Genomic DNA, 13747 nt, shown 5'->3' on the forward strand with positions numbered 1-13747 from the left:
ATAAAGGCTTTAGTTCCAAGAGTTCCAAACTAGCAGTCCTCCAGGTTCACCCTCAGAGCACTGCTTGAATAACTAGTCTTAGGAGAACAAGCCCACCACTTTCTAATGACCAGACCTTGAAATGGATCTTCCAGAAGTGGGGTCTTTGGTATAAATGCCCCTCACTGCAGTTCACCCCCCAGGAGTGAGCATGAGCCTGGACTGGTCCCAACCCCAAGACCCTCTGTACAGGCTCCCCACAGTGCCTGCCCACCTGACTAACTTGGTTCAAGGCCTCGGCCAAGAGCTTCTGGTTGATGCCACAGAGGTTGGCCACTTTCATCTGGCACTTGTGATGCACATTCATGCCACAGTCTGTGGTGGGAAGAGAAGCAGATCATCAGGGCTCTGGCCCAGGCTGGCAGCCAGTAGGGCGGGGAGGGATGGAGGAGAAAGGAGGGCAGGGTCTGTTGGGTTTCCTGCCTTTAGAAACAGATGCGTCTGAAATCATCACCACAAATCTTTTCTTACTTAAAAAATGAAAAACAAATGTCTGGGACAAACTAGAGAAGTCCCTTTTCCTCCAGAGGTCTCTTGCTACAGTGAAGCTGGAGGTGGGGGAGAGGGCCAGCGAGGAGCATGTTTTAAGCTGCCGAGACAGGCCCCTCCAACTGAGCACCTTCTGCACCATTCTCCTCAGTGACTGGGGCCAACTCAACTCTAAGCCCCGTTTTATAATTGAAGACATGGAGCTTAGAGCCGTGGGGGCCACCTTCTGATGGTCTCATAGCAGTAAAGGGTAGTCAGTTGGGCCGGTGGGGAGGGGCCAGGAGGCCTCACCCCCGTGAGATTCCCCAAGTGAGGGAGCAATGGCAACCTTAGTTGGTCATGGTCTCCAGGGTCTGGGTAGGGTGGGCCCTCCCAAGCCTCCCACCCCCGCCCCCACCTGCATGCACCTTCACACTTTAACCCCTGCTTCACCAGCCCCCAGAGCAGGCTGCCACAGTGGTCACAGAAGGTGGGGCTCATGTAGTTATACACCTTGAACCGGTGCGGCATGTCGATGTTGAAACGTTCTTTCTGGAACTGGGATGCAGAGTCACGGGTCAAAGGTCACATGCCAGCTCCAGCCCCTTCCTTACCCCCTAACTCTCCCCAACCCCACACATGGTAGATTTCCCAAGAGGGCCCCATGGGGAATAGGAAATCCAGGGATCCCAGGGGTCAACCCAGAAGGAAGGATGAAGGAAAACAGGGAGGAAGGGTGACCCAATAGGAAAGGGGTGGGGACAGCTCGGATCCCCCCACCCCCCCACCGCCGCCCTGGGTCCAGCCTCACTACGGTGTCCGGTGTCCGACTGTTGGCTGCAGTGCCTGTATACCTCCCCCACCCCCCTCCCGCCGCCCTGGGCCCAGCCTCACTATGGTGTCCCGGCTGTTGGCTGCAGTGCCTGTACACCGGCCGATGATCTTGTCGATGCATTTCTTGTGGATGGCAGCGTTACATTCTTGAGGAGGCACAGGCCCAGGAGGGGGACGGGAAGGCCCAGGAGGGGCAGAGTCTGTGAGCTGGCGCCCGCTGGCCCAGTCCTGCCCTCTACACAAAGCCACCGTTCTCCCCGACCACCCACACCCTCACTCCACAGAGGCCTCGGCCCCCGCCGGAGCTTGATTTTTCTCTCCTCCCTGGGAAGGATGGGGCAAGGAGGACAGGCTGATCTGGGGTGGGGAGGCCTCAGAGATTACGGAAGGCTCAAGGAGTCTCGGTGGGCAGGGGGTGGGGCGGAAGTGAAGGATGGGGTGGGGAATGGCACTGAGAGGAGGAGGCAAGGGAGTCCTTGTTGTGGCCCAGGACAGCATCCAGCTCCGAAGCTCTCTCACCCTCCAACCCACCCCCCCAACACACACACTGACACACACATACACAGATGCACCCCTACACAGACACCCTCGGGCACACATACACAGCAGGGTAGTAAGGACAAGACTTACATAGAATGCTTACAGTGCACCACTCACAGAACACAGCTTTACGTATTTTACCCCATTTGGTCTTCACAATGACTCTATTATCCCCATTTCACAGATGAGGAAACTGAGACACAGAAAGGTTAGTAACTGTGCCTAAGGTCTGACAGCAAGGAAGTGGCGGAGCCGGGGTTCAGACCCAGGCAGGCTGGCTCTGGAGCCTCTGCTCACCACCAGTGGCCCACACCACCTTGTGCACGCACCGTCATGGTGTGCTGGTTATGTGTGTACCCAGATACACACAGGTCTAAACAGGAGCACACGTGTAGCCAGGGACGCACTGGCAAAGCTCTGATAGCCTCTCTGCGGGGAAAGAGCCCTGATGTGCAGTGCTGGCGGGTTCTGTGTGCATACTCCACTGGGGCCTCTTTAAGGTCACCAAGGTGACATCACTCAACAGGAAACGCTGGAAAGAGACACTCCAGCTCTGGCACTCACTGATGCAGTTATCGTCCACACACGCCCACCCGCCTGGAACACCACACACGCAAACAGACACACAGGCTTCTTGCAAACACACCATCCCAACACAGGGACACAGACTTTGCTGTGAATGCACGCAGGGACACATGTGTACACATATGCGCATACACACTGGGCCATGGAGACACTTACGCCTGCACTTGTAGCCTTGCTTGTTGAGACCCCTGAAAGGCAAGTGACCAGTCTAGGTGAGTGTGGGGAAGGCCAGGGATGGGGGCCCTCCTCTCCCGCTGCCCCACCCTGGTGGGCACAACCAGTCTCACCAAACAAACTCTCTGCACACGGAGCAGAACGTGGGCTGCCCAAAGAAGGTGGCGATGAACTCGTGGTGTCTGATGTAGTGAATTTTGGCTTGTTTGATAGCTCCACGGCGGTTCATTGTTGGGAACTTGGCCTCGTCTTCACTCCGCATAGACTGCTTGCAATCTGGGGGCCAGTGAGCAGAGAAGTCAACCCTGGCCCTTGGGAGGGGCCTTACCCTTTCAGTCCCTCCCAGAGCAGTCCCAGACAGACCACTGATGGAGGCTGCCTCCCTAAACCTCCATTCTGGCCTCTGAACCTCCACCTCTAGCCCAGGTAGGGAGGGGCTTACCTATGTCTTCCAGGAAATACTGCACTGACATCAACACCTTGGCCTGGGGTTGCAAGTCCAGCTGCAGGGGTGAGGGTGAGGGAGTCAATGAGGGCGGGCCTGGGCCAAGTCAGACTCAGAACCCGCCCCCATGGTTGGTCCCTCAAGGCCCAGGGAGTCCTGGCCTCCGGTCGGCCACCTGTCTGCCCAGAGTGGGCAGGGCCCCACCCCTGAGCCCCGCCCCCACCCCTCATCCTGGGGTATTATTACATTTGGGGAAGTGAAAGGATCCAGCCCACACCCAGCTTGGCCACATGGCCCTGGGAACAGAGTGGGAAGGGAAACTCCCCACCTTCAACCCTGGCCACCCCCTTCAGAAGGATCTTAGAATGTAGGTACCCCTCCCCACCCCCTAGACATACATAGGCACACGCACATTGAAATGGGCTGCTGGTCTTTCTCTCTCTGTGGCCAGTCTCCTCACACAGACTGGCTGGTCCTTAGGACAGGACCCTCAGCTTCCCCAGACCCAGGGCCTGGAGCCCGACTGTGTCCACTGGGGTACTGGACAGACACATGAGGTGTCTCTGCCTGATTATTCAAGACTGGGTGCAGCCCCAGATCAACCTCTGTCCTGGCCAGTTCCTTCACCCCTCACAGGAGGCTGAGCAGAGTCTCCATGGTCACAGGGTCTTTCCTAGGGGGCTGGGGGGGGTGCATCTTGGCTACAGGAGCCCACATGTAACCCCAGGGGGTAGGGATGCTCTGCCAGCATGGGTATCCTGTGGTCACAAGGGACACATGGCCACATGTGGGTGCAAAGTCCAGGTTTGGGCAGGTGAGTGGCAGGCTATGATCCTGCTCCCCACCCCTTTGCTGTGGAAGATCGTAACTGGTGTTCCCCAGTGCCTGCCCGGGCCTGGAATATCTGCGAAGACTCCAAACAGAACTGGGAACAATGGGGGTCTCTGGGAAGTGGGGACTGGGGCTTGGTGTTGGGGCCAGAGCTGCCCGTTTGTACAGCTTGAGATGTTTAACTCTGTACATCCTGCCTTTGCAAAATTAAAAGGGAAAAAAAATCAGCCACAACAATAGGAGGGCTCTCTTGAGAGCTGCCTAAGGGCCAGGTGCTGCAGTAAGCCCTTCACCTTCAGCTTTTCATTCCTTAGAACAATCGACCCCAAGGTAGGTCTCTTTAGCAGCTTCTTCTTTTACAGATTCAGAAACGGACTCAGAGAAGCTAAGGATTTGATGACTCGCAGGACCAGGATTCAAACCCAGGTTGTTGGTGGCCAGAGCCTGGGGTGCCCTTGGCCATCCCCGCTCCCTTTGCCCACCCACGTTGTGTGCCCGCGGCTGCGTCCCTCACCCAGAACTCGGCCTTGCCATTGTTCTTCTTGCAGCGCTCGGCTAGCACTGACACACCCACCGTCACCTCGGACATTGGCTCCTCAGCGGCTCGCATCAGCACTATCTGGATAACGCGGCCCTCATAGATGTGAGCATCGAATGTGGACTTCCACTCAGGGTACATGGTGGGCTTCTTCTGCACCAGTGTCTTCCCGCGCTCTGCAATGGGCCAGGCAGGCGAGGTCGGGCTAGGCCCCTCTGTCCCTCCCTCCCTGACCTCCCCATGGCCTTCCATCCTGTGCAATCTGCCTGCTCTTTCCCCGAGGGCCCAGGTCCCCATCCCTCAGCCCTCACAACTGTGCTCTGCACGCCTCACCCTCTCACTCATGATCTGTTCCAGAACAGAAAAACACCGGCCGTTCCATGAGGGCGCCCCCAGCAGGTTCCTCCCTGAGCCTGTTCTTGCTACTTCCTTCTCCTGTGACCCTCTTCCTCCAGCCCCTCTTAGATGTCACCTTCCCTTACGCATTCACTCAGTGAACACTGCTGCGGGCTCCCACATGCCAGACAGGATACTGGAGGCAAAGAACATGGTGCCCATCCTAGAGCCCCAGTCCTAGGCAGAGACATGAATCCATTCACCCCTCAAGTGAATATTAAATCGTAGCTGTGATGAGACTGAAGAGGGCAATGTCAGTGGGTCTAGACCTACCCATGGTCAGGTGGCCTGCCTCAGCCTAAGAGTCAGGGAAGGCTTCCTAAAGGAAGGGACAGCTCAGCTGAGACCTAAAGGATGACAAGGGTTCACCAGGCAAGGACAGAAGCAAGCAGGAATGATGTGAGATGTTTGCTTCTTCCAGGAAGCCCTCCCTGACTGCAGCCTGGGATGGGACCTTGTCTGGATTTCCCTACCACAGGATTCACTGTCTGGCTCCCCCACCTGACTGTGAGCCCCATGAGGGCAGAACCTGGTCAGCCTTGGAGCATGGCATTGTCCTCTGTTCCCAGCACAGGGCCTGGCACAGATGGACACATGGAGCTCCTGCAAGGAGCCCATTCTTGGGCACAACAACAAATGGGGAGGAACCAGAAGCCCTGGGCCCCAGAGAAGGTTCCGTATAGCCAGTGCAGGAGGTCCTATAGGCAAGTGGGTAGTCTCTAGCGTCCTGCACTGCCAGGTGAGCTGGGCAGGGAGATGAGACAAGGAAGAGAAGGATCCCTCAAAGGTTCTAGGAGAACAAGACACGGTTCCTTCCATTGCCGCCGCCTCCTGGCTCTGAATTCCCTGCCCCACTGGCAACTCCCTGTTGCCAGTGGCTGCAGATGGGTGGGGTCCAGCCTCTAGCCCTACCTGTGCTGAGAGCCTCCTTCATCTTCACAGCACAGAAGGGCTGGCTTGCCTCGTCCACATCCTTCAGGGAGCCCAGCTCGTAGGAATTGAAGGAGATGCGCAGGAATGGTGCCATGTTGGGGCCTGCAGTGGGGCTGCAGAGACAGAAGACCTGAGGCAGGCAGCAGGCACAGCCTGGGAGGGTGGTCAGGTACCCACTCCCCTCAGAGCTCCCACATGGTGCTTAAAAGGCACTAGTCCTAGTTGCCAACATTAAAACTGAGTTTCACATAAGATGAGATTTGTAACTTCCCTGATGAAACTGGAGGGTGTGACATCAGGCCCCCTGGGCGGTATCTGGCTGGCACCGCCCCCTTGGTTGAGCACCCCTGCCAGTTCACTCTAGTTCAAAGCCCTGCTTTCACTTCTCTCCAAATCCTACCTGGGCCCTGCAGACATGTGAGCCTGTGACTTCCATCTCATTTATTTGGAGAGTCAGTCATTCAATGCCTCCTTTAACAGCCAATGGCTAGGCACCTACTATGTGCAGGTACCTAGTATATGCTGGGCTCCAGCACCTCAGTGGCAGCCAAGATGGGAAGGATTGTACCCCATCCTCCTTGCCCCTTGCAGCCCTCCTTGGCTTTCACAGTTTGTTTTTTGCTCGAAACTACCTAGGCAGACAGGGCTTCCCTGATGGCTCAGTGGTAAAGAATCTACCTATAATACAGGAAACACGAGTTTGATCCCTGGGTCAGAAAAATCCCCTGGAGAAGGAAATGGCAACCCACTCCAGTATTCTTGCCTGGGAAATCACATGGACAGAGGAGCCTGGTGAGCTACACACCATGGAGTCGAAAAGAGTCCAACACAACCTAGCGACCGAGCACAGCACCCAAGTAGACAACCAGGGTCAAGATGATCACCCCACTTTTCCTACAGGAAACTGAAATCCTGAGGATGAAGCAGAACCTAAAGCTGGGATTCTACTAATTAAGTCCCCATTTCGTCTGGGACCAGGGTAGTAAAAAGCCCCACCCAGATCGGTATGCCTGATACTTCTGAACCCGAGCCCCTTGGGTTCAGGTGCTTCTCGCCTACCTGGAAAGTTGCCTGCACTCTTAAATTAACTTTTTCCCAAATATAAAACTATTTTAATATTAAACATAATGTGCTGAATTTGCTTCTTATACCACACATGTTGGCCCCACACACTCCTATTCCTCACAGTTCCTCAAATCAATGGTCATGACAGGTGACCCTGAGGGTCTTTTGGCTTGTCATCGTGGAGGATGCTCAGCTGTGCAAGCCCACAGGTGCACACTCATATACCTGCCCAGACACTGGCTCCGGGTCCAGAGTCCATAGTGGGGAGCTCCACCACCATGGCTGCAGGAATGCTCACTCATGTATATCCACATATACACAGCCTTGCTCCATCCTGAACATTAGACGGCACAGAGGCAGACTAAGACACGTACCCCTATCCCCCTGCCACACATGCCTGTCTGCACAGGCAACACCACCTTGGCCCTGGGACGTCTCCCCCAGCTCCTCCACATGGCTGCAGAGCAGCAGCCAGGCCTGCTGGGAGTTCCAAGCCCAGATGAGCTCACAGGAAACACTGACCTCAGCCTGCAGCCCAGCCCAATGGTCCAGCCAGTCCTCTGAAGCCAGCCACTAGAATATAGAAGAGAGACCAGGCAGCGCAGACTCCACCATGTCCCTTGCCCGGGCCTGGCTCCTACTTAGAAGGAGTGAGCGTGGGTGTGTGAGCTCACGTCTGAGACCAGCCGCAGTGACCACTCAGCAGGTAGGGAGGGAAAGCCATCTGTGGGCTGCTGCTGCCTCCTCCCTGGGCCCCAAGCAGGCATGAGTATGCAAGCTGGTGTTAGGGGAAAGGGGAGGCGTACATGTGGGTGTGACTCCACGGCCATGGAGATGTGTGTGCCTGTGAGGATGTGTGAGTGTGGTGGGTACACAGTCAGTGTTGCAGTGGACAGTGAGCTGCACAGGCCTGGCTGGGAGTGCATGTCGGATCCCGGGTGAGGGTCTCAAATTTCTAAGCAAAAGGCTATTGCGCTCATCCTGTCACCCTGTGTGGTCTGGGGTTCCGGAAGCATCAGCATGACCCCTACATATCACACACTTGCCTCATGTGTGCAACCACATTCCAGGGCCTGACCCTCAGCAGACATGGCTCAGCCTCAGGCTTCCCAACAGGATAAACCATCCTGGCGGGGGGACTCTGAGAGTCTCGGTCACCCTCATCCCCCAGATGAGGCACAGTGCTTTGCTGGAGGGCTGCTGCACTGATGAGAACTTGTACAGCCAACACCAACCCCACAAGACTCAGGGTGGGGGCCTCTTGCCACTATCACCCCTTCTTGCTAATAGCATCCCTCTTTCCTCTGTGCACCGTCCTTCACAGCTTACAAAATACACTAACACCCTCCCCACATCCAGGTCTCCAGGCTCCTAGTAGCCTGGGAAGACAGTCCTGATAACTGACCCTACCTCTCAGAGAGGAAAACTCAAGTCTTTAGGAGCGGAGCTGCTCATCCTGAAGTGGCCAATGGGCTCAGGCGCCTGCAGGCTGGCTCCTCATCCCTCTCCGCATCCCCATCTCCCCCTCAGGGCCCAGTCCAGGTGGTCCATGGGCTCTGGGTCACCTAGCAGGAGCCAGCTGCCCACAGGACCACCATGGCAGAGACAGAGTCATCAGTCTGCCCCCCAGCTCTGCAGCACTCAGAACAGCTGGTGCTTGCAGTCAGTTAGAAGCCACCGGAGGGAAAACCACAACCACAGTGGGCCCTGTCCTGGCCCCAAACCTGCACAGCCCGACCGCAGCGTCATGAGGAAGAGGACCATGGGCTGCCCTGGGGCTACCTGTCAGTAACCTAGGGTGAGGTCACCTAGCCCCAACTACCTAGGACTAATACTAGAGCACAGACCCCAGCCAGGTTCCCAACACCATTTCCACCCCAACTGCACCGTGTGGATCCCCAGAGGAAGAGAGACACTGTAAGCGGACATCATCTTCCATCGATCGCCATGAGACCCTAAGAGAGGTCTTGGGCCCTGGCACACCAGGACTTCCTGCACAGCGGAGCCAGAGCCGCTCACCTACCTCGCAAAGCCTCTGAACACCAGTGGGAAGGCCAGGGGGTGGAGTGATGGCACAAAAACAAGGTGAGCCAACTATTTATAGCCATTATGCAAACTGGCTCAGGTCCACAGGCCCCAAAGGAAGGCCGCTGGCTCAACCTCATCCCTGCTCTGCAGGCCCCTGTAGGCAGCAGGGGTTGGACTCCACATAGGCCTCCATGGGAACCAGCTCCTTGGAGCCAGCCGAAGCCAGCCAGACCCTTCCCGACCACCAGTCTCTACTCTTCTGCTTCTCTAGCCCGCAATAGAGGCAGCCCTATGAAGCAGAGAGCACTGGACTTGGAGTCAAAGGGCCTGGGTGTGAATCAGTGCCCTCACTTAGAAAAAAAAAGATCATCCTTCCATACAGATGGCTAATAAACACATAAAAAAATGCTCAATATCACGTATTATTCAGTCAGTTCAGTTCAGTCACTCAGTCGTATCCAACTCTGAGACCCCATGAATTGCAGCATGCCAGGCCTCCCTGTCCATCACCAACTCCCGGAGTTCACTCAGACTCACATCCATCGAGTCGGTGATGCCATCCAGCCATCTCATCCTCTGTCGTCCCCTTCTCCTCCTGCCCCCAATCCCTCCCAGCATCAGAGTCTTTTCCAATGAGTCAACTCTTCGCATGAGGTGGCCAAAGTACTGGAGTTTCAGCTTTAGCATCATTCTTCCAAAGTAAACCCAGGGCTGATCTCCTTCAGAATGGACTGGTTGGATCTCCCTGCAGTCCAAGGGACTCTCAAGAGTCTTCTCCAATACCACAGTTCAAAAACATCAATTCTTCGCTGCTCAGCTTTCTTCACAGTCCAACTCTCACATCCATACATGACCACTGGGAAAACCATAGCCTTGACTAGACAGATCTTTGTTGGCAAAGTAATGTCACTGCTTTTCAATATGCTATCTAGGTTGGTCATAACTTTCCTTCCAAGGAGTAAGCGTCTTTTCATGGGACGTATTATTACAGAAACGCAAATCAAAACTACAGTGAGGTATCACCCCACATTGGTCAGAACAGCCATCAACAAAAAATCTGCAAACAATAAATGCTGGGTAGGGTGTGGAGAAAAGGGAACCCTCTTATACTGTTGCTGGGAATATAACTTGATAAAATCATTATGGACAACAATATGAAGATTTCTTTAAAAACTAGGATTAAAAGTACCATGTGACCCAACAACCCCACTACTGGGCATGTATCCTGAGAAAACCATTCTAAAAGACACGTGTACCACAATGTTCACTGCAGCACTATTTACAACAGTCAGGACGTGGAAGCAACCTAGACGTCCATCAACAGATGAATGGATAAAGAAGCTGTATACATATATACAATGGAATATTACTCAGCCATAAGAAGGAATGAATCTGAGTCAGATCTAGGGAGGTGGATGAACCCAGAGCCTGTTAAACAGAGGGTAATGCAGAAAGAGAAAAACAAATATCGTATACTAATGCATATATATGGAATCGAGAAAAAAGGTACTGATGAACCTATCTGCATGGCAGCAATAGGGACACAGACACAGAGAACAGACTTGTGGACACAGTGGGGGAAGGAGAGGACGAATTGAGAGTGGCGTTGAAACATACACAGTACCACGTGTAAAGCAGATAGCCAGGGGGAATTTGGTATGCAACACAGGAAGCTCAAGCTGGTGCTCTGTGACAACCAAGAGGGGTGGCCTGGGATGGGATGGGATGAGATGGGAGGTGGGAGGGAGGATAGAGGGGACACATGCATGGCTGATTGATGTTGATGTATGGCAGAAACCAACACAACACTGTAAAGCGATTATCCTCCAATTAAGAATTTTTTTAAAAAGATCTAAAAAAAAGATAAATTAGAATTAAAAAAAAAAATTCATCCTTCTCTGAGGCCAACACACACCAGATCAAGCTTCTAATGGAATTAACTCACTTTATCCTTGTGTAGATCCCAGAGGTGCATAATTTACTGATGAAGAAACAGGCTCAGAGAGGCTAAGTGATTTGCCCAAGATCACACTGCTAGTAAGTGCTAGAAGAAGGATCTGAATCCAGGCCTATCTGATGTTGCAGCCCACGTTCTTCCTGGTCTGCCATGTCAGGAAGAGGAGATGAAGGGCAAGAGGGGACAAAGGTAGAGATAGATAAATGTGCTGGGAGCAGTGTACAGAGACACATCCGTGAGGACAGAGAAAACAAGAAGGGGGTGAGGGGACCAGAAGATAAGTCTCCTATGCTTGACCACCCAACCCCCTCCGGGCCTTACCTTGGGGACCCCCTACTACTGTACAAAGAAGGTGGGTACAGACTCCTGAACTGCTACTACTTCTCCCGCCCCAGACACTTGGGCCAGACTCCAGTTCTCAAAACCTGGGGAAGACCTAACTGGATCCCAGCCTCAGGGGAGGAGGGCTTGTTGGCCCTACTCCCCACCCTGCCCTAGACTGCAGCCCACAGGTAAGGAAACGTGGTACCGGGCCAGGCCAGAGCAGGCAGCCCGCCTCCTCCAGGGTGGTGGAAACCTGCTCCTAGCCAGTCAGGGGCAGTGGGCAAGGCCAACTTCAAGGTGACCAGAGTGACTACACCAACCAAAGTTACTGGTGCACGGAGGACGATCGTGCACATTATACATCCCTGTGTGTGTATGTGAGGGTGAGTGTGTTCCAGTAAGTAAAGGGGGCAAATAGGAACACGGCCCAAGGGGAGTTCTCAGGAACAAGGATGAGCTTTCTCATTTTTCTACAACAATCACGTGCAACCATTTTGTTAGAGGTAAAAAATAAAATCCATCAAGCCAAAATACCTCCCAAGGGATGGGTCTTCAGAAACTGACCTGTCCATCTCCTCTTTATACACAGGGGGAAACTGAGGACGGGGTCCTGTCATTAAGATTCCCTGGTCTCTAGATTCAGCTGGTTCCCTTCCATCCTGGTCCTTCCCTGGCATTTGGTTCTGCTTCACAGGCCACAGCAGGGGTGCCTCCTGGACCGAGGACCAAAGCAGAGCCCGAGAAGAGAGGCCTCGGCAGACTTCTGGGGGATAGTGTGAGAACATAAAGGGAGGGTCCCTCTCCAAGTCAGCCAGGGGAACAAGAGGAGGCAGGCTGAGGTCAAGCAAAGCAAGGGTGAGCAGGATCAGATGAGGCTCTGGTGAGTCTAGGTTCTGGCTCCCTTGAACGGACCCCTGAGGAATAAGGAATACTCCCTTCCCATGCCACCCTCCCTCCCAACACACACCTGCCCAGCTCAGGGCAGCCCCTGCCACCTACCCACAAAAGGCACCACCTGCTGACAGTCAAGGCAGCAGCAAAGCAAAGTGGGGCACCTCTGGGGATGCAAACCCTGCCTGGGGGGAGCTCAAAGTCCAGGCCACATCAGTCCTGAGGGGTGACCGGAGGGAGGAGGACCCAGGAAGCCCAGGCAATGGAAGGGAAGGAACGAGAGGCAGTGTGATGGCAGCAGGGAGCAGGGTTGGCCCCAGAAGGGTTACAACAGGCCGAGGGTGCTGGGCGTGGCAGAAGCTGCCGGGGCAGGGCAGGCAGGCGGGCAGGCAGGCAGGCGGGCAGGCAGGCAGGCAGCAGTTCAGCTGGGAGACTGGCTTCCCCAGATGGCCTTCCCAGACGGAAGCAAGTTAAAGAGGCCACAGGGGTTTCACAACCCAGGAAATGGGCTCAGCAAGAAAAGGAGGTGGGGGAGGGAAGGGCTAGCAAAGATCTTCCAAGGGCCTTCCCCTTGCGCCTATGCCCCCAGCCCCCACATCCTGGGAGGAGGACCAGCCACGGCCTCAGGTCATGGGCAAGGCCCAGAGCAGGAGAAATGTTACCCCTACTCCAGGTCAGCACTAGCACCTTATCCCCCAGCTGAGACTCCAATCACTGTGGACTGTCCTCCTCTTCCCCAGTGACCCTTCCTGACTGTCACCACTCCCGGTCCCTCCCTGTTCCATTCTTCTCACAGCTCGGAACCTCCTGGAGGAGGCCCACCTCTCAGCCTGGCCCTGCCCTGCTTGCCAGCTCAAACCTTATCCCCTGGCTACTCTGTGAACACGTGCTTCCATCTGCAGCTCCCCTGTGCTTTTGCACACACTGTTCCCTCAGCCAGAATGTCCTCCTGAATTCCTACGTATCTTACAGATCACTCTGAAGTCCAGTCCTTTCTTCCCCACTTTCCAGGAGGTCAGCAGCTCCTCCACCTCACAGGCCCTGGCAGGTTCCCCAGGCAGGTGTCTGGAATCACACTCAACAGAGGACCTGGGCGTCTGCCTGGAGCTCAGCCTTCCCAGCTCCGGCCACACATCTGACTGTCCTGGGGACACTAAACACCTCCACTGCTGGTCAACCCAGCCCACGGACAAGAATCAGACGAGAGGCCAGGGCAGCACAACTCAACCTTTTGCCATTGTCATGCCCTCAGAACCAATGAAAGACCTGGCTTTCCCCCGCAGGAAAACCCGTGCCTGGGGACACAAGATTCTGCACATAGCATGCTGGCTCTAGGGCTCCAACACCCAGCCTGGCCCCAGGTCTCCCTCAGCCCTCCTCAGACCCAGCCAGTGGCACCACAGTGACAGGACACACCAGGCCCATGGGACAGCCTGACAGAGGACATGCAAACAAACATGTCGTTACAGAGAAGGACGTGACCACCGCTCGGGCAGTGACAGGGGCTGGGGTGGAATGGGGCCAAAGGGGCCTGTCGGTGGGAGGACGTCAGGAAGGGCTTCAGCGGGAAAGATGCCCAGTGTGACACAGGGCCACCTAGCCAGAGGGTCTGGAAGGGTTAGAGGGGCAGGTCTTGGGACACTGGCTGTTACTGGCTCATGCTCACCCCTGCCGGCATGTATGGCGCGTAGGACCTGTG

The 13747-nt window shown here is 55.1% G+C and overlaps 1 protein-coding gene across 2 annotated transcripts in view; it reads right to left on the reverse strand.

Moving 5' to 3' along the window:
- The window catches only part of PRKCD (protein kinase C delta), a 30923-nt gene that overhangs the window by 7016 nt on the left and 10160 nt on the right, over positions 1–13747 (reverse strand). Inside the window, exons 3-10 of one of the 2 annotated variants that reach the window (XM_018067051.1) lie at positions 5763–5896; positions 4431–4630; positions 3083–3143; positions 2754–2916; positions 2623–2654; positions 1402–1487; positions 936–1065; positions 263–354 (exon numbers count right to left, since the gene is read on the reverse strand). In XM_018067051.1, the coding sequence (XP_017922540.1) occupies positions 263–354; positions 936–1065; positions 1402–1487; positions 2623–2654; positions 2754–2916; positions 3083–3143; positions 4431–4630; positions 5763–5877 (879 nt within the window). In that variant the 5' untranslated portion in view covers positions 5878–5896. Of the gene's footprint in view, positions 1–253; positions 355–935; positions 1066–1401; positions 1488–2622; positions 2655–2753; positions 2917–3082; positions 3144–4430; positions 4631–5762; positions 5897–13747 lie in introns of both variants that reach the window. The other variant, XM_018067050.1, reaches the window with a different exon arrangement.

The sequence above is a fragment of the Capra hircus genome, chromosome 22 (assembly GCF_001704415.2).
Source record: "Capra hircus breed San Clemente chromosome 22, ASM170441v1, whole genome shotgun sequence".
NCBI classification, from domain to species: Eukaryota; Metazoa; Chordata; class Mammalia; order Artiodactyla; family Bovidae; genus Capra; species Capra hircus.